This window comes from Aethalodelphis obliquidens, unplaced genomic scaffold (assembly GCF_003676395.1).
Source record: "Aethalodelphis obliquidens isolate GAN/ISIS:26980383/991018 unplaced genomic scaffold, ASM367639v1 scaffold10, whole genome shotgun sequence".
Taxonomy (NCBI): domain Eukaryota; kingdom Metazoa; phylum Chordata; class Mammalia; order Artiodactyla; family Delphinidae; genus Aethalodelphis; species Aethalodelphis obliquidens.
This window is the reverse complement of record NW_020837954.1, coordinates 45,357,355-45,383,987: the sequence shown is the minus strand read 5'-3', so window position 1 is coordinate 45,383,987 and position 26,633 is coordinate 45,357,355. Positions and strand designations below refer to the sequence as shown.

Here is a 26,633-nt window from a genome sequence, read left to right as displayed (position 1 = left end):
AACACACCAAAACAGAATACCCTCCGAATTACCCTCTGATGGTTTTCTCCTTTGCATTTTATTTCTCAACGCTTCTATTTTCTTGTCATTTCAGAGGGTTTTGGAAAATGATGAAAATGTAGAAGAAGGAAATGAAGAAGAGGATTTAGAAGAAGATATTCCCAAGCGGAAGAATCGGACCAGAGGACGGGTAAGCCGTGAAGGGAGGAAAGAGATCAGGGAGGCCGGGGCCTGGCAAACAACTGGTCCCTAGATTCAAAATCCCACTGCAGCTAGATAGAGGGTGTATCCATGGTCTTCCTTGCAGGACACCCAGAGAGGAAACCTCCAGAAGAATTCTGGTTCTCAGGTGATAGCCTGCAAGAGTTTAGAGCTGGCAAGAGGGAGAGAAGAGGCAGACGGTGCCCCGAGGGGATGGTGAGGGTCTGGGGAAGGTGGAGGTTGAGGTGTGGGTGAAGGTGGAGGATGAGGGGAATGTGACCGCTGTCCCCATTCCTCAGTCATAGAATAAGGCGGAAAGTGTCCTGTCCCTGGGGCTGCCCCAGAATGACAGGGTCAGGACACCTGCTTTGGGGTACGTTTCACTAGGCAGAGAGTGGGAGCAAACTGGGAAAGCATGGGGGCCGCAGCTGATGGTTCCCAAGCCAGTGTGGCGGGGGCTTTGGAGGCGTGTGGGCCTGGAATGTGACAAGAAAAGGCCAGAAGGCTGGGGAATGGCCAAGGGGAAATCCGTGGTGGAAGGAATAAAAATATGAGGGTGACTCTTAAGGGGAGGGAGCGAAACCTGAGCGGTGCTCTCTGGCATTCGGGGTGGTCCTCCAGAGTCCTCATGTTCAAGCCCAGAGGGGTTTTCTGGGATTACCTTCAGGGCTCTGCAGGAGTATCTGACAATAGCCAGATGCAGCGGGACCTGCGGGGAGGAACTGCTGCTTCCCATCTGGAGAATTAACTCTCTGAGGCCTGTCTGGCTCCTTCAGGCTCTAGGAGGGATGCTTACCCCTCCTGTGGATTAGGGGCTAGTCCTGGATGCCCTCTGAGCTTGGGTCCAGTGAGAATTATGGCAAGCCTCTCTTCCCGTGGTTCTTGCGTCTGAGTACACATCAGAAACACCACAAGAGCCTATCGAAATGCAAATTTGCAGGACCCACTGCCAGGAGTTCTGATTTAGGAAGTCTGGGGTAGGGCCTGGAGAGCTGTATTATAAGCAAGTTCCTAGGTGACTGGTGCAAGGGGCCTAGCAGTGCCCATGCTGAGCTGAGATGCTCCGACTTGGACAGGAGCTGGAATTTCTCAGTCCGGACAGGGTGGTCCTCTGATGCTGCACACCTTATAGAGTCACAACTCAGCTTCAGCCACGATCAATGTTTTGACACTCTTGTTTAATCTTTTCTTTACTCTCACTTTTGGTTGGTTTGTATGTTTGTGGGGTTTGTGTGTGTGTGCAGAATATTTGAATGCAAGCCCCTAGACATTTTTTCATTTAACCCGTACATACCTCAATGTATATCTCTAACAGGTATCATTATCATACCCAATAAAAATAATGATTCTAACATCTACTATCCAGTCCCTGATCCTTTCCCCCTGATTTTCTCAAAAATGCCTTTTTATAGTTGGTTTGTTTGAAACTTAGGTCTCTTGTATTCTATAACATTCTTCTTCCTTGCTACTCCCTACCACATACATATTTTTTTTTTCTCCATGCCATTTATTTGTTGAAGAACTTGGCTGGTTGGTCTTGTGGAATTTCTCATATTCTAGATGTGGCAGACTGGTGGTGTTTAACGTGTCCCTCAGTCCTCTTTATCTCCTGAAAACTGGTGGTCTGATGAGAGACTGATTAGATTCGGGATAGTTGTGCGTGTGTGTAAGTATTTTTTGGTCAGGCTAGACTCTCTCTTAGGTGTGAGGTGTGCTTCTTATTGCTTCACATCTGGAGGTGTATGCTGTCCACTCGTTCTGCTTTCAGTGGTGGTAAAAATGATCAGTGGATTTGGGTGTTGTCAGCCAGATCTCTCCTTAGGAAGTGCCCCATCACCTTTTCACCTAATCATCTTAGTGGCCCCTGATGAACTTGCCTGGACCCATGCCTTCTTGGGAGGTTACAAAATAATGGATATCTTACTCCATTCTAAAGGAGGCTTTAGAATGTGGAGTTCCTGGGCCTTTTGTGAACTCCAGTTGCTGTGTACCTCCAGGCCTGCTTCCAACCCTTGTCTCAGCCCAAACCAAACTTACTCGAGTAGGTGATGGAGAATGGTCGTCTTTACATCTTCTCCACTCCCAACTGAAATCTAGGCGTTGAACTTGTAGTTGGCAAATACGAATTGGGTGTCTTCTCTGTAAGAACACTGGCAGAAGCAGCAGCAACAGCCATTTGTACTTACTGTATACTTCCTATACATCAGGCAGTGTGATGAGCTCTTCACAATAAGAGCTACGTTACTGGACTACACCACAGTGCATCATAAACACAACAGGTCAATAGCGATATCATAAACACGATGTCGATAGTGACGATAGGTCCTTTATACTGCATTCTCTATTTCTGCACTGTTCTTTACAGCAGCCACTGGCCACATGTGGGTGGCTACCAAGCACTTGACATGTTGCTAATTCAAATTGAAATGTGGTGTAGGTGTAAAATATTCACCATATTTCAAAGATATAGTAGGAAAAGAACGATGAACACTTCATTAATATTTTTATACTGATGACATATTGAAATGGTAATACTTTGGATAGATTGGATTAAATAAAATGTATTACTAAAATTAATTGCATCTGTTTCTGTTTTTACTCTTTTTTAAAAACGTGGCTACTGGAAAATTTAAAATGACACGTGACCCCCATTATATTTCTCTTGGACAGCACTGCTTCTTTCATTCCCATACGTGGGTATTATTACTCCTAGAGAGGTTAAGGAACTTGTTCAAGGACATCCAACCTAGTAAGGAAGAAGCTAGGACTTGAACACAGGTCTGTGCTTTTTCTACTGGGTCACATGTGGCCCAGTGCCCAGCATGTGACCACTGACTATTTTGTTGAATGAATGATTGAATGATGGAAAAAGAACAGAAAGTCATATTTCAGATTTATGGGAGTTGAGCAAAGGCCTGAACACAGCGAGGGGGCTGGATGGGGCCTAGACTAGCTCTGGGCCCACCCGAGGCTGGCTAAGGGGCAGTCAAACGGGTCTCCATTGTGCAGTGACATTGTAGACATCCATGGTGGGAGCCGTGGGAGGACCTGGAAAGTGCAGGTGAGCCTACCTGTGCTGGAATAAGGTATGGAGCTGCTTAACCCACAGGCTCAAGGAAGCTACCCTTTAAGGTGTATTCAAGCTGCCACTGGCTCCTGGAGGACAGTCACTCCGTTTCTGTTGTCGGGACTGAGGTCTGAGGCTGAGGCTGTACATCTCAGTATGCGGCCCTTAGGCCGCAGCATCAGTGTCACCTGGGAGCTTGTTAGAAATGCAGATCCCCCCCAGACTCCACCCTAGGTGGGCTGAATTAGAGTCTGCAGTTTAACAGGACTCCCAGGTGCTCTGTGTGCTCATTGAGGAAGTCAGGGCTAAGGTAGTGATGACAAGAACAGTCTCTGCTTTGTTTGAACCGTGAGTTCAAATCCCAGCTCTACCACTTACTAGACTTTGGGTGGTTCAGGTAACCTCTGTGACCCTGACCAAATTGAATAAGTAGGCTGGGTCTCAGTTTCCTCATCATTAAAATTGGGGTAATAGTACACAGCCAATTTTGAGTGCTTAATAAAGGCTAGATATTATTAGGAGGGTGCAAGCAAAGGGAACAAATCTCAGAACCTTGACAATGGAGATTCCCTGAGGGGTGAGAGAAACTGAGGCCCAACAATGAATAATTGTATCTGTGGTCACTTTAGCCCAACAAATCAAAGCTCTTTAAAGTTCATGGAATTCCTGTGAGTCATCCATGTGAGTATTACCAATCAGTAAGTGTTTATGATGCACTGTGGTGTAGTCCAGTACTTTCAAACTTTAATGTGCATACAAAGCACCTGGTGATCTTGTTCAACTGCAAATTCTGATGCAGTAGGTTTGGTGGGTGGGGACTGAGATCTTGCTTGGTTAACAAGATCCCAGGAGATGGCAGTGCTGCTGGTCTGAGCACCTCACTTTAGATGGCAAGAGTGTAGAGCAGTGGTTCTCAATTTTTTTTGGTCTCAGGGATTCTTTACTTACAAATTACTGAGAGCCCCAAAAGCTATTGTTCTGGTGGGTTATAACTAGTGATACTTCCCATATTAGAAATCAAATCAGGAAAAATGTTAAATTTAAGAATACATGTGCACACAGAGTGATGACATCATTGTGTCGTGTAGCCGCTAGAAAACTCCACTGTGCACTTGTGAGAGTGAAAACTTTCAAATGACATTTTAGTACTATTACAAAAATAGTTTTGACACTGGAGACTCCCTGAAAGGGTCTCAGGGACCTCCAAGGATCCCTTGACCACTATTTGAGAACAACAGATATAGAGCGACTAGCTCTCTGCTCGGGACTGAGCCTGTCCGAGTTGAGAGTCTTCTAGTTGTAGGAAACTCAACTTAAGCTTAAGCAAAAGTGGGAAGTATTTGAAAAGCTGCTGAGCCATTGTCCCATATTTGAGCAATTTTTGAAGATTCAGGAAGGACAAGAAGGTGGCGGGGATTTAGGATTGGGAAAGAGTAAGGAACCCAGGCAGCTCTGGCCTCTACTTCTCCTTCCTTTATTCTTCTCTTGCAGGATTGCCTCTCCTGCTTCTCTGTGCACGTGGCCCCATAGTTCCTGAATTTATGGGTCCCCCAAGTGACCTGTACTAACTAGAGTCACTGTTTCCCAATTCTGAGTACCTTGGGGGTAGAATCTGGTTGGCCCAGCTTGGGTCACATGTCTATTCCTGAGCCAGCCAATCAACGGCGGCCAGTAGGGCAGGGCTGTGTGGTGCAGTCATGGCAGCCATGGCCCACCAGTGTGTGAATGGGGAGGTGGAATGGGGAGGAGTGGAGTCGGGTGAGTAGTTCTCAGAGAGGGAGGATGGTTTCTTTTGGACATCAGCTTCAAAGTTTTCTGTAACAGATTCTGGAAACCTGGGCCTCCGCCTTCTAGTGGCTCTGTGACTATGGGCAAATCATGAACCCTCTCAGAACCTGTTTCATCAAGTGCCAAATGGGAATAATATTACTTGGTTAAACTCAGATGGTGTTGTAGGAATTAACTGAGCTAATATATGTGAAAGAGCTTTGGATGCCGTGTGCCCAGCGTAGTGCTAAATGTCACGGGTTCATAATAAAGTACGAAGTGCCATCTTTGCCCTCGAGGACCTTGGAATTAAATTGAGGAGAAAATGCTAATAGTCATGATACAATCAGAAAGCAGCAGGCTTCTGACCGTGCACTTATCAAATGCAATAACAGTTCAGAGGAAAGAGCAATCAACTGGGCAAGGAGGGGAAATAATTTATTGAGTACTTCCTGTAGACCTAGTTCTGTCCCCTGTGGTTTCACACCCCCTTATTAGCACTACAACTCTGCAATAAAGATGTTGCTATGCCCATTTTACAGCTGAGAAAACTAATGCTTAGAGAAGTAACTTGTCTGAAAACACATGCTAGTGTTTAAACCTATGTCTGTCTGACTTTAAAGCTGATGCTTTACTCCTCAGTGTGGCAAGAGGAAGATTCTTGGAGGTGTGGCATGTTAGCAAGGCAAAAGCATGGAGCAGATGTGGATGGGCAGAGTAGAGGCTGATCCGTGACCGGGATCAATCAAAACAAAGACTTGGACGTAGCATCAGCATGAGGTGATCCTGGTAGGACTGGCACTAGGTCGTCAGTGGATATGTCAGTGGGCTTTGGATGGCAGTGAACGAATGGATGACCATGGGCTCCCGTCCTTCACTCCTTTTGTCTAATTGGTCTGAGACTCATGCAGGATGGATCGGGTAGGGCAACGCAGAGGTAGAACCCCAGCTGGCGGGTTCTTTGAGCAGTTCAGGGGTTAATTGATGAGCTCCTGGATTAAGATGTGGAATAGAAGGGAAATGCAAAGCCTAAGATGGCTTTTGAAGGAAGACACAATAGCACTTGGATACAGAGAATGAAGAAGAAGAACCAAAGATGATTAACTCACTGACCAGCCGACTGGTGGATTGATTCATTTATGCAGCAAACATTTATTAAGTGCTGCTTGGGTGACTGGCCCTGTGCCAGGTTCCAAGTATAATGGTCACCCAAATAGACGTTTTCCACCCTTATGTGGGGGAGATGGAAAACCAACAAGTACACCAACACACATATAATGTCAGACAATGCTATGTGCTATGACATGAAGCAGGGTAGGGGTAAGAGACCGATGGAGGGGATGAGTGAACATGCATTGGTCAGGAGGGCTTCTCTGAGGAGGTGACATTTGAGCAAGACAAGTAGGATTCCGAGTTTCCAAGCTTGAAACATTCCAGGAGACTAGAAGTGTGCTCCAACCACAGGAGGCGTCCCTTGCCTGTCCCCTCAATGCCCTATAGCCACAATCCCCATTTTGCAGTTGGGGAAACTGAGGTGCAGGGAGAAAGCGGGAGCAGCAGCCACCCTGCCAGCAGCCCTGCAGAGCGCAATTAAACCCTGGCTCTCAGCAGGGCCCCCGCTTCCTGCTGGCTGCTCCCAGCTCCAGCTCTCCTCCTCTTCTCCTGGGTGGTATTTTTAGTCTCCCAGAACCTCCTCCCTGAGTCTGCTGTTGCCTCTGTCATTCTGCTTGACTTGCTTTCACCTGCTCCCAGGCGCCTGTGACAGGGCTGCGGGCGGCACACGTCAAGCTGTCCCCGGCTTCTCCAAGGGGGGCTGGGGGGGGGGCGCGGGCAGCTGAGGGTGACCACCCTCAACGTGGGCAGGCGGGGCGGCCTGTCAGTGCCTCGGGGTGACTGCCAGTGCCGCCCAGCTCCCTCTTGGGGTCAACTCTGAGTAATGAGGGCGAGGGGAGGGGACTGCGGGCTGGTGCGTGTGCAGGGGTGGGGGGCGGGGAGGCTAGGAGGGGAAGTGCCCTGGAGGGGAGGGAAGGAGGGAGGTGGAACTTTGTAATTTGTTTTGGAAAGAGACAGCCGAGGAGGTGGTGGCCTTGGTAGCTTGGCAGGTGGTGTTGATTGTGAAGGGTGTGTGTTTGGGGAGAGTGTGAGCCCCGTAGGGCTGGGGTACAGGCCTTTCCACTGTGACATCCCCAGGGAAACTGTGTGTGTGTGTGTGTGTGTGTGTGTGTGTGTGTGTGAGCAACTCAAGGCCTTTTGACCATGAAGTCCCCTCGGGGGTCACTTTTCCAGACCAGGCCCCTGGGACTGCCCCATTTTCCCTGCACACCAGGTGTTGCCATGTTTTATTTCTCATCTGCTGCACCTTCTTCTCTGTCCCCAAAGACCCCAGCAGGCCCTTTCCTTGGTTGGGAGTTTACTGCTACTCATTACCAGAGAATGACCTGGAGGAGGCTAGGGTGCTACCCATGTGACCGGTGTGGGACTTACAAAGGTCTAAAAATAAACCTTGCCATGTTCTTGTAGCCACTGTCCTGGGGCTGCCCAGCCGCCAGCTCCCTCTCTGGCTGCTCTTGTCTATCCTTGGAGGTAGAGCCCATCCCACCCTCACCCCGGATGATGCTGGTGGAGATGCACACAGGGTGGGGGTCTCAAGAGTCCAGCCCCAGGAGAGTGTGAGGTGTCAAGGGCTCTTGCCACTGGCTGGAGCCCCGAGGCAGACCACACAGGGGGGCCTCAGCAGAAGCTTGCCCTATGGAGTAGGCTGAGCAGGGGGGAGGGGAGCTCACGCCCCGATGCTAGGCCTGGCTGCCTCTTTTTTTTTTTTTAAAGCATTTTCTGGTCTATCTCATCTTTTTAAAAAATTTATTTTATTTATTTTATTTTTGGCTGTGTTGGGTCTTTGTTGCTGCACGCAGGCTTTCTCTAGTTGCGGCGAGTGGGGGCTACTCTTCGTTGCGGTGCCTGGACTTCTCACTGCGGTGGCTTCTCTTGTTGCGGAGCATGGGCTCTAGGCATGCGGGCTCAGTAGTTGTGGCTCACGGGCTTAGCTGCTCCGAGGCACGTGGGATCTTCCCAGACCAGTGCTCGAACCGTGTCCCCCGCGTTGGCAGGTGGAATCTTAACCACTGCGCCACCATGGAAGCCCTGGCTGCCTCTTGAGAGACTTGAGCTGGAGGGGAGTGTGAACACAGGAGTCTGGGGTGATAGCTGCATGTACGCTACTTGCTCTAATTCGCCCATTATCTGGGCAGCTGAGGGGAGCTGGGTTGGCACCCACATGTGGTTTCAGCGAAGCTGGCTAAGGAGTTGGAGGAAGAGATCCTAGGGGCAACAGTAGAGGATGGGAATTCTGACTGCTCAAGGCTTTGCAGTCAGACTGTCCTGAGTTTGCCTCCTGGCTCTGCACTTAGTGAGCAAGTGACCTTGGGGAAGCTACTAATCCCTCTGTTGCCTCAGTCTCCTAAATCTGCAAAATGGAGATAATAGTAGCACCTGCTTCTCGGAGTTGTGAGGATTCAATGAAGTGATACGGCTGAGTAGCTGAGTGATTTGGGTAGGTTACCTAGCGTCTCTGGGCCTCAGTTTCCTGGCCTGTAAAGTGGGGTTGGTATATGAGAGACTACAAATGTAGTATAAAGTTGAATGAGGAGATATGGGTGAAGCGCTCAGGGCCTCACAGAAAACGTGCTCAGGAACCGTAGTGATTGTCAGCATAACAAGCATCCCAATATTCCCATGTCTCCCCAGGCCCGCGGCTCTACAGGTGGCAGAAGGAGGCACGACGCCGCCTCTCAGGAAGACCACGACAAACCTTACGTCTGTGATAGTGAGTATGGCAGACGCCGCCTTCCTGCCCCAGCCCCATGCTTCCTGTGCCGCCCCAGCCTCAGGCTCGCTGGCTTCTGCTCTCGGGCCTGCCTGCTGCTGCCTCACCGCAGTCACGCCCTGACCTCCCCTCGTTGCTGCTCCAGGCCCTGGTGTTGCTTGCAGGAAGGAGAAGCAAGCCCGGAGGCCTCCCCGCCCTGTGCTCCTCTCCCTGCAGCGCCCTCCTTCGTGGCTTTCCTCCGGCTCTCTCTCTTTCACTCTCTGTCTCCTTAAGGTTCATCCTCTATTTCTTTCTCTGTTTCAGAGAATTCAAACAAAAGCATAACTCAAAATCCTCCAACAAAGGTACTTGGCTCCTGTGGCTTTTCATTTGTTTCCCTTTAACTTCCTTTCTCTTTCTCGCTCTCCTGTCCTAGGTGGGGCAGGTTATGAATCTTTCTCTGACCACGACTTAGTTTAATAAATGGCCCTCGATCCATCTCCAGCTTCTCTTGCTTGCTTCTGAAACATCTTTGGACAAGCGACTGCCTGGCTCCTGGGTTTAGGGTCTGCAGACAGAGATGGGGAGGGGCCAAGGGGCAGAGCAGCGGGGGCGGTGGCAGCGGGTGGACCTCCAGGGACCTGCAGCTTTCCGAGGGATTGCTGTCAGCTTGAGAGAGCTTTTGGCTTTCTCACCTATCAGAGCACTAGGGGGTGGATTTTTTTTTTTTTTTTTTTGCGGTACGTGGGCCTCTCACTGTTGTGGCCTCTCCCGTTGCGGAGCACAGGCTCCGGACGCGCAGACTCAGCATCCATGGCTCACGGGCCCAGCCGCTCCGCGGCATGTGGGATCTTCCCGGACCGCGGCACGAGCCCGTGTCCCCTGCCTCGGCAGGCGGACTTTCAACCACTGCGCCACCAGGGAAGACCCGGGGGCGGGGGGTGGATTTAAAAGCCTTGCCTTAGGGACTTCCCTGGTGGTCCAGTGGTTAAGACTCCACGCTTCCACGGCAGGGGGCCTGGGTTCAATCCCTGGTCGGGGAACTAAGATCCCGCATGCCGTGTGGTGCAGCCAAAAAAAAAAAAAAAATCCTTTCCCTAGTTATCTTCTCACCATATCGGGTGCCATCTGCTCGCTCCATGGCAAGGGCAGCCCTCGAAACCCCTCTCCCTGACCATCTTCCCTTCCCACCTTCTCCTCTCTGAGGAAGCAGAGCTCCGCCGTGGGCGAGAAGGGGCTGCAGTGAGGATGGCAGCGGGACCGCTGAGGCAGGGCCCCGGGCACAGTGGTTCCTCGGGCGTCCTGCCCGTCTTGCCAGTGTCTGCAGTCTCTGTGAAAGTGGGAGAGACCCAGGGGAAGATGGGGCACAGGGAGTACATCGGGGGTGGTGCCCTTTTCCTCCCTCTTCACTGGCCTCTTTTGATTTCAAAAAGTTGTTCTGTGCCCGGTGGGGTGACAGCTGGTTGGAGAACCTTTTGCTAGAAGAACTCAAACTCCATGACCCCCACTTGGCTGCTTAATACACCGTGCAGATGACATTCCTGAGACGACTCCTGCAGGTAACATCTCCATCCCAAGCCGAGGCCGGTTCAGCATGAGGAGGGAGCAGGGCATGGGTCTGATGTCTCTCGGCAATACCAGGAGGTGCCTGCTTCCGCCTGGGTCTTGCTTCCTGGATGGGGTTCAGTTTTGTTCTGATGTATAAAAGCCCAAGCATGCTAGCCCTCGGAAGACTGATTCTGGGCTGGGAAGGGTCCTTCAGACCCCCAGGGGGCAGGCTTTCCAGCTGTGTCTGGCCAGAGCAGCCCAGCTATCAAGAAGGCCAAGAGCTGCTTTGGAACTGGGGCATTGCCACTGCATTCCTCTTTCAAAAAGCTGTATTTTCTTAGGTGATTTTCTGCTACCGCAGATAGTGGGATTACCTTTCACGCTCTCTCTCCAGCTTTCATTGGGTTCTCAGCCGGAAATAATCCCAGACACACCCATGCGCCCTTCTCCACCCTCCCCTCAGTTCCTGTCTTCCCTGCCTTTGCCTCCTTAGTATTATATCCACGCAGCACCCTTGTGGGTGTCCCTGTCTGGCCTGGCTCACCCCCTCGCCCCCGGGCTCCTGCGGCTTTGTTTAGGGCTCTCAGTGCCATGTGCTGTTTCCTGTTCCCCTCCCCACGGGCTCTGTGTCTCCTCCTGTTTACCCTGTGGAGCTTGGGAGGCCTGATTGCAGGCCTGGTGGCAGCTTTCTGGAAGTCTCAGGGGCTGATGTCTTGGCTCTGCCTGCACAGGCGCTGCCTGCTTTTTCCTCCCTCGGCGGGACAAGGTCCACCGTGGAACGCCCGTCTCTATCCTGCCTCTCTTAGGAAATTGTGTGGCAGCTCAGTGATTAATAGACTTTATTTTTATCTGGTGCCCTTCAGACATGTGATCCTTTGGGATACGAATGACCTTTGGAGAGGTCACAAGGCCCACCTCCCACCCCCACCCCCCAGCTGAGCAAGGAATGCTTTTAATAATCTCTAATGCATCCTAAGTAGAGAGGTGTCTCGTCAACTCCTTGAATGTCCCCAGGGATGGTGTTACCATAAGCTGCCCTTTCTTCCATGATTCCAACTGTGCTTTGAATGATTGTTTTTTCCTTAATAGGAGCTGAAATTTTTCTCTCCTACAGGCCCGCTTAGCTTTTGTGCGTCTTTTCCCAACAAATAGGCACCTTCAGGATTTCGTCTATGCTGGAGGCCCTCATAACATCCCCTTGTATTCTTGGTTTACCTAGGGACGCATCCCATAATTTCTGCAATGGCCAGCTCAGAATTCTCTTCCAGGTTTAATTTAAGCTCAGCACTTTCATTGGAAGGAGCACCCAGGCCAAGTGGTTCAAAGAGTAACAGACACATTTCCTTGTTTACTTTACACGTCGGCTTTTAACACCACCCACGTCTGTAGAGAATAGAAGTAATTGGCCACCCCATTGCACTGTGTACCATCTCAAACACTTCCCACCCGGTGCCTGTCCTGACCCCCTGGGCCAATGCCTCTCCAGGTGTGTGCTCTTTTCTACTTCTACATTTGATTATTCCTGCTTCCATAAATCACTCTGTATTTGGCCCTATTGAGTCTCCATAAAGAGATACAATAATATGTGACTTCAATATGCAAGATTCAATAAAGGCAAATTTAAAGACATTGCCCAGTAGTTAAATTTCATTCACTACGGATTCACAATCCCTGCCATTTTTGTATTGTCTTTGGATTGATTTGCATAATCTCCACTCCATCTTTCGAGTTATTTATGAAAATATGAGGCCACCTTGGACCCCACCACCTCTTTCCGGGTTTCTGTGGAGTAGTTGTAGCTATTTTTCAGATGTGATTGTATTTAACCATTCCTGGTGTATATTCCTATATAGTTGTCCTGCTCTGTTCTCGGTCCAAGCTTCCCTTTCAAGGTGGGTGGTTGAAATATTATCTTAGCTGCTAACTTCAGGTGATAGATAGTTTGCTTGTTACCTTTCACTCAGCCCTTGAATTTATTCCATCTCAGAGAAATATTAAAATCATCTGAACATAATTTATTTTTTACCCAATCCATGGTGTGTGTGTAGATGAATACTTCATTTTCCAGCAAGTAACCAATCTCTATTAATTATCCTGAAAGTTTACCCAGCTTCAGGATTAAAGTTCTGTTTCTTCCCTTTCAACCTCTTGCCAAAGGGAAAGTGTTCATTCCCTACAGCAAAGCACCTACATGTGACTTTGTAGGAAAGGATCCTACGTCAGAATCACTGGGAGTAGACCTAGGAGTCTGCATTTTTGAGAGCTTCTCAGGCGATAATTATGAATACTGATTTTTGAGAATGACTGGTCTACCGCATTCAAATTCGAAGACTTCTGGCCTCTGACTGACCAGCCCTTTTATTATTCCCTGTTTTTTGCATCTGGAAGTTCTGGAATCTCCAGGAATTCTCCAGGCAGAGTGCCACCAGCTTGCATTGCTGTTTTAGTTGGTCTCTTTAGAATCTTTCCTTTCCTGTTCTTTCAACATTGATATAAAACTCAGTAGTCCGAAATAAAATTCAGCAACCCAGTACTTGACTTTAGTTTACTTAATGGCTTTAAATCCCAATAATGTAATTAACTCCCTTTTATAGGTGAGATGATAACTGGGGATAGACATATGAAAGAAATCCTTGGGTTTGGGCTACTGAGATATTTTGAAAATAATTTCAAGGGTTTGCCATTTCTCTTCCTAACTGTTCCCAGCTCTGGATTTTCAGTTAGCATCACTGGGGAAGACTCTTGATGAGAGACTCACTTTTCTATTTTCTTTGTTCAAGGAGCATCATAGGAAAGAAGATGGTGGTGATGAGGTGATGTTCAGGGAGAAGGAGAACATTTTGTCTCTAAGCTTCAGCCATTTAGGGAGGAACAAAGCACCCATTTGCCCTTCTGCGGGGCACAATGGAAGTGATTTGTGAAGTTTTTTTTTTTCCTTTCCCAATTTTTTCTTTAAAAAAAATTAAATTTAATTACATTGTAGAAAGAACACTTAACCTGAGACCTACCCTCTTAAATTTTTAAGTGCACAATATATGTTGTTCAGTAGGGGTACATTGTTGTACAGAAGATATCTAGAGGTTGCTCATCTTGCTTGATGGAAACTTTATGCTTGTTGGTTAGCGATTTCCTATCACCCCCTCCCCACCAGCCCCTGACAACCACCATTCCAGTCTTCGATGCTTTGAATTTGTCTGCTTTAGAGAACTCATATAGGTGGACTCACGCAGTATTTGTCTTTCTAGGACTGGCTTCTTTCACTTAGCATAATATTCTTGAGGTTCATCCGTGTGATTGCGTATTGAATAATGCAGTATTCCTTTTAAAGGATGACTAATATTCCGTTGTATGTGTGTACCACATTTTCTTTATCCATTCATTCATTGATGGGCATTTAGATTGTTTCCGCGTCTTGGCTAGTGGGAATACCGCTGCAATGAACATAGGAGTGTTAATATCTCTTTGAGATCTTGATTTCAACTCTTTTGGATCAATACCCAGATGTGGGATTGCTGGGTCAGATGGTAGCTCTATTCTTAACTCTTTGAGGCGCCTCCATACTGCTCTCCGTAGCGGCTGCATCATTTAGCATTCCCACCAGCAGCGCACGAGGGCTCCAACTTCCCCACATCCTTGCCAACACTTGTCTTTTGCTCCCAGCTTTTTCTGATTACGGTGATAACCCCTGCTAATGGGTACTTACGTGTGCAGAGCACTGTGCTAAGCATTTTATGTGCATTATTTCTGTAAATCCCCACACTAACCTTGAGAGGCAGGGACAATTGACCTCACTTTAGGGGGAAGAAACAGGCTCAGAGGGGTGAGGGGACTTGTCCAAGATCACACAGCCGGTTAATGCTAAAGCAGGGATATGAATCCTCATTTCTCCACCTCCAGAGCTGATACACCCCAGCACATCTCTGCACAAACATCTGGCTACATGTGCCCTCCTCCAAACCAGTATGGAGTTTGGCTGTCCTAAGAGCTGAGGAAAAACATGCTTTAACTGTGAATGAATGAGCGCTTGCTCATTATTTTTATTTTTTATTTATGAGGCGAAGCCCTGGCTACTGTTGACAGACGGCTTCCAGGTGTCAGGTTGGTAAGCTGGAGTCAGGCAGTAATTATAGCTGAAGTGGAATGGAATAGTTTACATAATTTTGAGCCTTTTAAATTTAAATCTATTAAAATCACTCTGCCTCCCACCCCTAACTGGGTCATTAGGGTAGCTTAGTGACAAAAGGCAAACAGACGTGATTGAAGCCCTCCTGGGAACTTGACTCACCTCTGAGTCATGTCAGGTATTCACACATCAGGAGTGATCCCTTTCAACTCAGCCTCCACATCAGCAAGAATTTTGTCCTCTACCACCCTCATCCCACAGACGTGTATTTTCGATCATGTGGCCTGTGACTTCACAGTGTTTCCTCCCTTCTAGAAATCTGGTGGGGTGTAACTCTGTCCAGTTGGGGCAGTGTCAGGACAGGGTCTGGGTTCCTCCCTGCTCTTCTGGGTGGTGTATACCCCAGGGAGAATGTATGGGGCAAGAAGCAGGGTCTGGGGGTGTCGTCTTGGTTCCACCCCTCAGTGGCTATGGCACTTCTCAATGATGGGGAGCTCCTTCCTTGAGTCTCTAGAGCTCCTCAGTCAGCCGTCTCCCCCACGCCATGGGCTCCGTTCTTCTCAGCTTAACAATGAGGCTCTTTTCCTGAGAGATAGGATGCTGGGCCGTGGGATATCAGGAGACCACCCCGCAGGGCCGAGAGCAGCCTGGATTGGCACATGGGGCAGGCACAGTTGCTCCCAAGGCGTTCTAGAAACTCCGCTTGACCTCAGCCTCCTTAAAATCACTCCGGTTTCCCCCATACCTGAGTGCCCAGGAAGAATCAGATGACTACTGCAGTCTTATTAAAAAAAAATTTTGAGGGCATTAAGGTCCCCCATTCTCTAAGGCTCACGTGCTTTTCGCTTCAAGCTGCAGTGGTAAAAGCCAATAACGCGGCCTTCAGGCTGGCCGCCCTTGCCGCTGAAGGGAAGCTGGCCTCATCCCTCAGTTGTTGCCGCTATTATCTTGCAGGTTCTTGCGTGGGGTGCGGCGGGGGAGGGGTGGGAAAGGCTCCGTACCCCAGAAACTTGATTTGTGGAGCAGGGCCTGTGGCATGGGATTGATCCCTGGAGACTGAGTGCATTTGTTCCTGCAAAGCTGGGTCTGTTTAAATATTTAAATGTCCTCGCTTCATGGACACAGGTTGCAGGTTGCCGCAGCAGGGCTGGTAGGAGACAGGGCTGGGGAGAGGCTGAAATTTCTCATTCATGCCCTCATACCCTCCAGCTCTCTCAAGAACCTTGCCCATTGACCACCAAACCTAGGTTTGCCTTTTCTGGGCTGTAACTCACACCTTCTTTTATTTATTTATTTAATTGAAGTATAGTTAATTTACAGTATTGTGTTAGTTTCAGAGGTACAGCAAAGTGACTCAGTAATATATATATTGTTCTTTTTTTCAACTGTTTTCCATTATACGTTATTACAAGATACTGAATATAGTTCCCTGTGCCATACAGTAAATCCTTGTTGTTTATATATTTTATATATGCTAGTATGTATCTGTTAATCCCATACTCCTAATTTATCCCTCCCCCTTCCCCTTTAGTAGTTGTAAGTTTGTTTTATACCTATGTGTACACCCTCTTGAATTACTTTCTTATCCAGTCAGAAACAGTATACGTTCATTGCAGAAAAATCAGAAATTACAGATAAGCATAAAGGGAAAAATTAAAATCACCCATAATCTTACTCTTCAGAGGTAATTTCCACTTTGTTTTGTTGTATCCTATTTTAGGGTTCTCGCTGTCTCTGTCTACTATACCCTCCCCCCAATAAATGATACATACCACTTTAACCCATCCCCCCCACTCAACAACACATGAGGACCATCCTTCCATGTTAATAAGGACATTTTTATGACAACACTTTAAGGCTATATGGTGTTCCATGATATGGCCATGCCCCAGTTTGCTCAACCATTGTTCCACTTGTTGGATGTTTAGACAGTTTAAAATTTGTTCACTACTAAAAACAATATTGCAGCTATATGTTTGCATAATGCTTTTATTTCCTAGAAGCAGAACTGTGAGGTCAAAGTGCCTGGTGCACAGCCTTTGATTTCTCTTATTTCAAGTCCTGGTGGGGGGTCAGGGAAGTGGGTTAGCAAGAGCTGCACAAAGAAGGTGCGCTGACTGGTCAGATTGTGGCCCTGCCACTTGTTAGCTTGTTATCCAGAATTTTTCAAGAAAATTGTCTTGCTGCTGGGAGTGTCCATTGTCCCGAGGTGTGGAGTGGGGATGTACACGGTTAGGAAAGCTACATGTGATAATATATATTAAAATGTTTGCACATGGTATGTGCTTAATGACTGTTTCTTCCACCTTTGCCTTTTCCTTATTTCCTCTGTCACCAATGTAGTTGGCAAGATAAGGCTGATATCCCAGGAGGAGATAACACAAGCAGTTTTCATTGAGTAGGCAGTGAGCACTGCAGGAATCCAGGGGAGGGAGTGGTCTGGGGCTGGGGACCGGTATGTCAGAGGGTGCTTCCCTAGGATGCCAAGCAGGTCCTCAGTGAGGGTGTATTGAATTGACGGACGTCTCCAGGGAAGGAGGGGTATGTGGGAATCAGCCAGAGGTAATAATAGTAATGGCAAAAGTTTGTTGATTTATAATATGGGCCTGGAATGTTAGGTTTCATCTATATTAATTCTTTAATCCTTGAAAAATACCAGGAGATAGATGGCATGATCATCTCCATCCTACAGATAAGGATTCTGTGGAGAAAAGGGGTTAATTAACTTTCCTGAGGTAACCCAGTGAATAAGTGGCAGATCCAGGACTTGATCCCAGTTAGCAATCTCTCTCTCTCTCCCCTGCAATCTCCCTATCCCCCCACCCGTCACTCATCTCTTCCTGGAATCTACCTTACCTTGTACATAACTCTACATAGGCTACCTCTCACACAGTATAACAGTTTGTCTATTTGTCCATTCTTCAAGCTAGACTGTGAGCCTTCTGAGGGCAGAGACTGTGTCATATTCAACTTGCATCCCAGACCCAGCACAGTGGCTGCTCCCAAAATGTCGAATGTGGGATGCACATACCAGGACAGAAGATAGACGAGCGTGGCTGAAGCAGAGCGTTTGGGTAGGGAGATTGAGGGGCACAGAGCTGGACATTAGACTGAGCTGCTTAGAGTTTGGCCCGTATAGTCAATGGTGAATCATGGATGATCCTGGAGACGCCTCTGGAATGGTTAATCTTGAGGATTAGGTGTTCAGGGGAGAGAGCCTGAAGCCTGTGGCTAAGAGGAGCCTTTTCCAGTCAGGAAGGAGAAGACATGAAGTCTGGACAGTGGTGAGAGCGGGAACACAATGGATGGGGCAAACAAGCAAGACTTTATGAAAGAAAAATCCACAGAACCTGGCAGAGGACAGACAGGATGTGGGGTACAAGAGAGAGGGAGGTGGCAACAGTGACTCTTCAAGTCTTGAGCTTGAGTAATGGAGACATGAGGGAGGCTTAACTGGAATATTCTAGAGGAGGAGGAGGTAATTTGGGGAAGTGATGAAACTTTGACATATGGGTTTGTGGACATGGCAGGACATCCAGGCAGAAATGTCTAAAATATGCTAGTATACATTTGTTTCCCCAAAGTTCGTGAGGATCTTATACCGATGTCGCAGGTGGATGGGGGCCTGCTTCAGGTAAGGGTCATTGAGACGCACTTGGTAGGTCAGGACTCACAAATCAAGGCTCTGAAGGAGCGTTTATGTCAGATATTCACCCCGAGATCCCCAAAGAGAGCACACTGGCCAGATTCCCAAATGTTTGGAGGCTACTATACTTTATGATATTGCATCTGATTTTTTTGCCTTTCTCTGTTTACCTTCTCCAGAAATGTTGACAGTAATATTTATTATTTAAATTATTTTCCATGAAGATTAAAAAAAGAATGATATTTGACTCTTTAAGTGAATTAAGGCCATGCTAATGTATGATTTCACTAGAATAAGGAATCAAAGACACCATGTCTATAAGGGATGGTGGCCCGCAGAAGATGGCTCTCGAATCAGAAGCCCAGGATTTGAGTCTTTGCTACAACACTCCCTAGCCACGACCTAGGACAAATCACAAAAACCTCTCTGAGCCTCAGTTTCTTTTTCTGTCAAGTGAGGGCAATAAGATTGACCTTAGAGGGTTTTCAAGAGGGTGAAATGAGACCGTGTGTAAAAATAATTAGTTCACTGCCTGGTTCATAAATATGCTCAATAAATATTTTTTTTTCCACTAATTCAAGAAAGGGTATTTATTTCACACGTGAGTCCCCAGTGGTGTTTTGTGCTCTGGCTGCTGGCATTGTCAGAGATCAGGGAAGCATTCTGAGAGTGAACTGAATGATCAGAAAGAGCTACTGTTTGTTGAACATTTGTTGCGTGCCAGGCAATGTGCTAAGTACTTTACAAGGATGGACTCATTCAGTTCTCACAATACCCACATGAGGTATAAAACTATTATTATCCCCATTTTACAGACAAGGAAACTGAGGTTTGGAGTAACTTGCCCAAGGTCACACAACCAATTAGCTGACGTAGGACAACTGACCCCAGAGTTCACCAGAATCATGTTACCCTGCTTCTCAACAGAGCAGGAAAGAGTTCTGCTAACACATTTAATGCTTTGGTTTTGGAAGTTTCTGCATTTCTCTGCGGGGGATCCAGAATCAGGTTATAGAGTATTTTGAAATGAAACCTTGTTGCCTATCTCCGTTCTTCCTGTTTTTTTTTTTTTAAAAAAACATGTAGCCACGTTCACATACAGTAAATTCCTACAATATGCAGAATGCCCTCCCTTGATGAAGACACAGGACTTGTGGATCACAGGCATTTGATAGATCCTGGCTCTGGGCTCACTCCTAATATATGGGTCAGTGCCAGACCCTGAGGAATGTGGCTTTGAAAAATCAGGATATTACAACCCACCCCTACTCCAGCCCCTGTGTTTCTGTCCAGAAGAACTCAGCTTAAAATAAGCATCAAGGGTGGCCTGGAAGAAGGCATGAAGCCACAGAAGGGCATCTGCCTACCTGGCTTGGTGGGGTGGGGAGAAGGGTGTAGGCAGCCCCTGGGTGGATTCTGTGGCTGGGAATCTACAGCATTTTTCTGTCACAGTTGAGGGAATAATTGCTTCAGGAGACACACAGTCCTCAGAGGACCCAGAGAAACAAAGCGTTGTGCAGTGTTAGAATGGAAAGACTTAGAGATGGTCTGATGCAACTGCCATATGTTACAAATAGGGAAACCAAGTCCAGAAAGCTGTGGGATTTGTCTAAGGATGCACGGTGGGTTAGTATCAGAGCCAGGGCCAGACGCCAGGTCTGCAGAAGGCCACCCGCGCTGCTGGCCTTTGGCTCGGGAAGGGGTGGGGAGGGAAGCCCACCTGTGCTTGTCCAAGAGGAGCTTTTGGTGCCTAAATGTTGCAGGACCTGGGCCATCTGTGAAGCCACCACTTTTATCGCTTGAGCTTTGTGGAGCCATCACTGGCTCTTCTAGGCATTTAACATAGTCGTAGGGATAACACCCTACTCTGAGTACACAGGTCTGAGCTAGTGGCCTTTTGCAGTGTTCCCTGGGTTTTGTCCCAAGCTCATTCACAGCAGGGCTTTTCTCACTTGGGGCTTCCTCCCACCCGGGGGATTGGTGTAGACGGTCCTCCACCCACCTTGATGGTTCTGCAGAGAGAAGACCGAGGGTTTTCAGGAAGGTGTGGAGGTCCCCAAACATCTGAACCGGTCTGGTAGGCTATGATTCTCTTGTCAAAATGGCCCTTGTTTGTATTTGTCTTGGCTCCAGCAGGACATAAGTTTCAACCTTAGATGGGCTGAATGGCAGAGAATTTGATGTCAGAGTGATTGTGGAGGTGTGGGCAGGATAAAGGTAGCAACAAGGGAGAGGGGGAGCCCTCCCCATCCTGAGTTCCAAGGAGCAGGGAGGACATTGGCTCCCAGGGGTAGCTGGATCTGGGAGGGAGGGTAGCCCGAGTGGGGTGGGCAGGGCACAGATCCCCACCTCCTCTCTTCTCACCCTCCGTCCTCCTGCCAGTGCCTCCCGATGGCCAAACTCCACCGGAAGCAGAGGGCAAGAGGCCATCGAGGTCAGCTCCAGGCACTGGGAGGGGTTGTGAATGGAGAATGACTAGCAAGTCTTTGATTCTGTGTGTTTCAAAGTCAGACAGACCTGAGTTCAAATTCCGACTCTGCCATTTAGTGAATTGTTTCAATGCCCCCCAGACTCAGTTTCCTTCTCTGTAAAATGGGATGATAATCCCTACCTCCTGAGCTGTTGTGAGATTCAGTGTGAGAATGTGTGCCTGCCTGATAGTCTGTAAGTATGATGCCTTGGAGGCATCAGCAGGTGACAGGCACTGCTGGGTCGATTTTACAGAAGAGGAAGTCAAGCTGCAGAGAAAGGGAAGTGGTGTCCTCAGGGCTGTGTGTAAGTGCCACAGGGCAGAGCTGGGAAAGAGATGTGGCCCGGTGACTCCCAAGGTCCAGGCTTTGTCTCTTGGACGCTCATCCTGTAATTGCTTTCAGTCGCTGCTTTCAGGCTCTCGGAAACCACTGGCTCAGATACCCACTGCGTGCTCCAAGTTGGGCTGATGAAAATGTGCCAGAGTCATTAAGTTATCAGTGGGGAAGGCAGCCGCTTCTCCCTGGCAGGAAGGATTCTGCTGTCTGCTGCAGCCGGCTTTGTTCACACAAACTGCCCCTGATTGTTCCTCCCTCCTCCCCCTTCTCCGCTTCCTCCCCCATCCTCATAAGGGGTGAGTGGTGTAGGGTTGGAGTGGGGTGGCAGAGGTGTGTTGTAAATATTCTGGGGTGGCACTGAAGGTATTCATAACTCCAGACAGGAGGTCCTGCCTGGCGAATGCAGCTCTGGATTGGGAAGTGGGCAAGCACTAATTCTGCAGCTTGACAGATGGATCTGCCCCAGGGGGAAGGAGAGAGGGGAAGGCAAGCTGGACCTTCCTCATTGTCACAGCCGTTCCTCTCCACGTGCGTGGCGCCTGGAACACACAATCCAGGTGCGTGCTGCCAAGGTGAAAAGAAGGACCTGAGGCTGTGCACAGGCTTGTGCCTGGTCCCAGGGGTGATGGCTTCAGGGGCGCATGACGCCAAGGAGCTTGCCCTGGGGAGGGAGCCTGGAGTGGGAGGATGGGGGCGCAGCCCTCTCTGAATGCTTCAGCTGTCTTGGGGCTCAGTCTGATTCTGCACAAGAGTGGGGAGTGAGATTGCTGACGTGATAAAGGGATAGCAGATGGTTCTAATACTTTATTTCCAGAATGTATCTTTCCCAACATTCTTTTCCTTGCAACTCCATCACCCCAGACTTCAGAGGACAAACTACTAGTCCTCCCCACCCCCTTCCCTTTAGGGTTTATTCCCTTTGCGGATCCGCAGTGTTGACAGTAGCAGCTGACGATGGCTGACGCTTACTGTGAGCCCTGTACTATTTTCAATGTATTCTCTCTCTTCTTTTTTTTTTAACATCTTTATTGGGGTATAATTGCTTTACAATGGTGTGTTAGTTTCTGCTTTATAACAAAGTGAATCAGCTATACATATACATATGTTCCCATATCTCTTCCCTCTTGCGTCTCCCTCCCTCCCACCCTCCCTATCCCACCCCTCCAGGTGGTCACAAAGCACCGAGCTGATCTCCCTGTGCTATGCGGCTGCTTCCCACTAGCTGTCTACCTTACGTTTGGTAGTGTATATATGTCCATGCCCCTCTCTCACTTTGTCACAGCTTACCCTTCCCCCTCCCCATGTCCTCAAGTCCATGCTCTAGTAGGTCTGTGTCTTTATTCCCATCTTACCCCTAGGTTCTTCATGACCTTTTTTTTTTTCTTAGATTCCATATATATGTGTTAGCATATGGTATTTTTCTCTTTCTGACTTACTTCACTCTGTATGACAGACTCTAGGTCCATCCACCTCACTACATATAACTCAATTTCGTTTCTTTTTATGCCTGAGTAATATTCCATTGTATATATGTGCCACATCTTCTTTATCCATTCATCTGTTGAGGGACACTTAGGTTGCTTCCATGTCCTGGCTATTGTAAATAGAGCTGCAATGAACATATTGGTACATGACTCTTTTTGAATTATGGTTTGCTCAGGGTATATGCCCAGTAGTGGGATTGCTGGGTCATATGGTAGTTCTATTTGTAGTTTTTTAAGGAACCTCCATACTGTTCTCCATACTGGCTGTATCAATTTACATTCCTACCAACAGTGCAAGAGGGTTCCCTTTACTCCACACCCTCTCCAGCATTTATTGTTTCTAGATTTTTGATGATGGCCATTCTGACTGGTGTGAGATGATATCGCATTGTAGTTTTGATTTGCATTTCTCTAATGATTAATGATGTTGAGCATTCTTTCATGTGTTTGTTGGCAATCTGTATATCTTCTTTGGAGAAATGTCATTTTAGGTCTTCTGCCCATTTTTGGATTGGGTTGTTTGTTTTTTTGTTATTGAGCTGCATGAGCTGCTTGTAAATTTTGGAGATTAATCCTTTGTCAGTTGCTTTATTTGCAAATATTTTCTCCCATTCTGAGGGTTGTCTTTTGGTCTTGTTTATGGTTTCCTTTGCTGTGCAGAAGCTTTTAAGTTTCATTAGGTCCCATTTGTTTATTTTTATTTCCATTTCTCTAGGAGGTGGGTCAAAAAGGATCTTGCTGTGATTTATGTCATAGAGTGTTCTGCCTATGTTTTCCTCTAAGAGTTTTATAGTGTCTGGCCTTACATTTAGTTCTTTAATCCATTTTGAGCTTACTTTTGTGTATGGTGTTAGGGAGTGTTCTAATCTCATACTTTTACATGTACCTGTCCAGTTTTCCCAGCACCACTTATATGTATTCTCTCACATAGCCTCACAACTGTGCAGTAGGTGTGCTGTCATGATCATCCCCGTTTTCCAGAGAGGATGCTGAGGCACAGAGAGATTTAGCTACTCACCCAAGGTCACAGTCAGTCAGCAACGGAGCTGGGATTTGAACCCAGGCTGTTCGGATCTAGCCTACCCACGCATCAATACAGAGCCTGCCTCTCTGAAGGGAGGGTCGACCCAGATGAAGGGCCAGAGCTGTTGGTGGCACTAAAATGACCACTGCTGAGTGGCTAACCCCTCTGGCCAGGCTTCCTAGTTACCTCAGAGGGAAATTTTGCCCTCGACTAGAGCTGGCTGGGTCCTGCATTCACTGTGGCAGCTCTTACACGATCAATGTGGCTGTTTGGAATAACTTAGTCCCAGATCTCCACCCCCTGCCCCAAATGGTTTCCAAGGCCAGATGCATAATGCACAGGGCCCAGTGCAAAATGCAAATGAGGGCCCCTTTGTTTAATAGTATTAAAAATTTCAAGATGGCAAGAGCAAGGCGTTAAACTAAGTGTGGGACCCTTCCGAACCCAGGACCCTGTCTGAATGTACAGGTCACACGTCTACGAAGCTGGCTCACAAGTGTTCAGAGTGGCAGCGAGATGTGATGAAATACATATAGAAGGTGAGACAGTGCTAGATTTTCCTTCTCTTCCAAACCAGTCAAAGCAGGATTTCCAAGGCGTTTGTCTTCATCACAATGTAGCAGTCTGACCCAGATGCTCTTCAACCAAAATAAATCTTAGCAATCTCTCGTCCCTAGGATGAAGTCATTTGAGGGACTGGGACTTGGGTCAGCAGCTTTGTTTTGGGGTCAGGCATCTTGCTCCATGAACTCCAATCTCTCCTAACCCTGCCTCTCAAACTCCCCTCCCTCCTGCCTCCTTCCCTTTAGCCTACGGGCCTGATCAAGACCTGTTCTGTTAAAGGGCAATCCCCACTCAGCCTCCCTGGACTCTTCAGTCCCATCTGCCCACCAGCTGACTCCTTCCCCTTCCACAGTCATGCTGGAAGGAATGGTCCTTCGGCCCCATCACCACTTCCTCATTCCCCAAAGCATCCTAGCTTCCTGTAGCCTTGCGTCATCCTACTTGAGGCTGTGGATTCCCTGCTCACTCAAGTGACCTGCTAATTGCCAAGCCCAGTGCTGTCTTCTGAGTCCCCAGCCTTCTCGGCCCTTCTGGGGCATCTGACGTTATCCTGGCTCTGCCTCTGTAAAATGGGGATGCGCGTGGCTGTGAGCTGATTTACTTGAAGCACCAGAACAGGCCTGGCACATGGTGCCGTGGTGCCATGGTGCCAACAGGCCTGGCACAGCTCAGTAGCTGTTAGCAGGGGCCGTGACTGGTGGTGTCATCGTTTCTGTCACCTGGAAGCCCTGCTCCTCTGGCCTATGTTGCTCAGTCCTTTGTGAGTGTTTCTTAAAAATTTTAAATCGGTTTCTCTTTCTTCACCAGACTCTTTAAGATACCGGTGTTTTCTGAGTTCTGTCCTGTGTCCACCTTTCTTCTTTCTCTCCTCCTTCTCTCCTGGCACTTTTCTCTCCATATCCATCACTTCCACTGCCACCTGGCAACTCCAACATCCACATCTCTTTCCCAAGCACCAGGTGTATAAGCCAACCCCAGACTGAGCTCATTCCCTTCCTTCTTTAAATCTGATTTTCCTCCTACGTGCTTCCACCCAGTTGCCCAAGTCAGAAACCTAGGTATTTTTATTGCTTCCCTTAGCTGACATTGAGTGCAGGCCCCGAGCTCACCACTGGGGCTGCAGCAGTGTGCAGACACACAGGGCCTGCCATGCTTGCTGCTGGTGGGAGAGACACATACTGATACACGACTAGTCCTGGGAAGGTAACACACCAGTGTCCTAATTGTGATTGGAAAGACTGGAGAACTGAAGGATTGTGAAGCGTTCATCAGGCAAAGTGGGGGTGCGGGACATTCTGGGCAGAGGGAAGAGCTTGTGCAAAGGCTCTGTTGTGGAAAGAAAAATGTTTAAGAAACGAAAGGGCCAGTGGGCAGGAGGGCTGGGAAGGAGGCTTCGGGTGAGGCTGGGGGGCTGGATGGGGGCTGGATGGCGCGTGGCCGGGAAGGCCGAGTTCGTGGAAGTCATTTTGCGCTCCTCCTTTCTGCTGACTCCCACCCGCTCCCCCTTCTACCAGATTCTCTCTAACCTCTCTCCTACCCCAAAGTCCTCATTGTTCACACACGGAAAATTAAAGGAGCCTATTGCTACCTCCGAATCCATCTTTGCACTATAAGCTTAAGCAGTATTTCTAAAATGTAAATCTGATTAAGTTGGTCCTCAGGATGCATACAGTCCTCCTCCCACTTCCCACTGTCAGGATAAAGTCCTGCCCACCTTCCTCTCCTTAGTCCCCCTCACACCCACCCCGATGCCCCCTTCCCAGTGGCTTTACTGAATATCCTGCAGTTCCCCAAAGGTGCTGGCGGGACGTGCTTTGGTGCCCGCATGCCCTCCTCCTTTGTCTGCCTGGTGATGTCCTGCTCTCTCACAAGCTGCAGCTCATCCACCTGCTCTGGGAAGCCATCCTCGCACCCCACTTAAGCCCATGAGCTGGCCCCTCCTCTTTGCGGGGCACAGGCTCGCATTGGTGCATTTATCCCACCTCCCTCCTTGCTAGTTGACGTGTATATCTCCTCTGCTAGACTTCGGACTCCTGGAGGGAGGGGACTGGGGCTCATTTGTCTTTGTCCTCTGGTGCTTCAAGGCTGGGTACACATTAGGTGTTTAATAAATGTTTCCTTGAAGACCTGGTGATGAAGGAATGACATGATATAAGCAGGTGGAGAAAAATGAAGCTCCACCTGGAAAGCTCTGCATACAGGGATTGTGGTTAAGGGGTCTGGCTTCCAGGGCCACTGTGGGCTGTCCGCTTCTGTTTCCTCTAATAACTGAACACAGGTCTCAGGGCTGCCTCCTGCTGCCCCCTCCTGCCACCTCCATCCATCCAGAAGGGCAGGCGCATGCAGGGCGGGCAGAGTTAAGCCTCAATATATTCAATCTTCTAGCAGAGTGGTTCTCAAACTGTAGTGTGTATTGGAATCACCTGCAGGCCCTGTTAAAACACAGATTGCCTGGCCCTACCCCGAGACTTTCCGCTTCGGTAGGTCCGGGGTGGAGCCCAAGAAACTGCATCTCTACCAACTTCCCAGGTGATGCAGATGGGGCTGGTCTGGTGACTACTCTTTGAGAATCTCTCTTTTAGCAAAAGGATCTGCTCTAA

At 48.4% G+C, this 26,633-nt stretch overlaps 1 protein-coding gene across 1 annotated transcript in view; it reads left to right on the top strand.

The window, feature by feature from the left end:
• DPF3 (double PHD fingers 3) overlaps positions 1 to 26,633 on the top strand; it is a 299,208-nt gene that overhangs the window by 186,343 nt on the left and 86,232 nt on the right. Inside the window, exons 5-6 of the mRNA XM_027111691.1 lie at positions 95 to 190; positions 8,780 to 8,858. Of these exons, the coding sequence (XP_026967492.1) occupies positions 95 to 190; positions 8,780 to 8,858 (175 nt within the window). The remainder of the gene's footprint in view (positions 1 to 94; positions 191 to 8,779; positions 8,859 to 26,633) is intronic.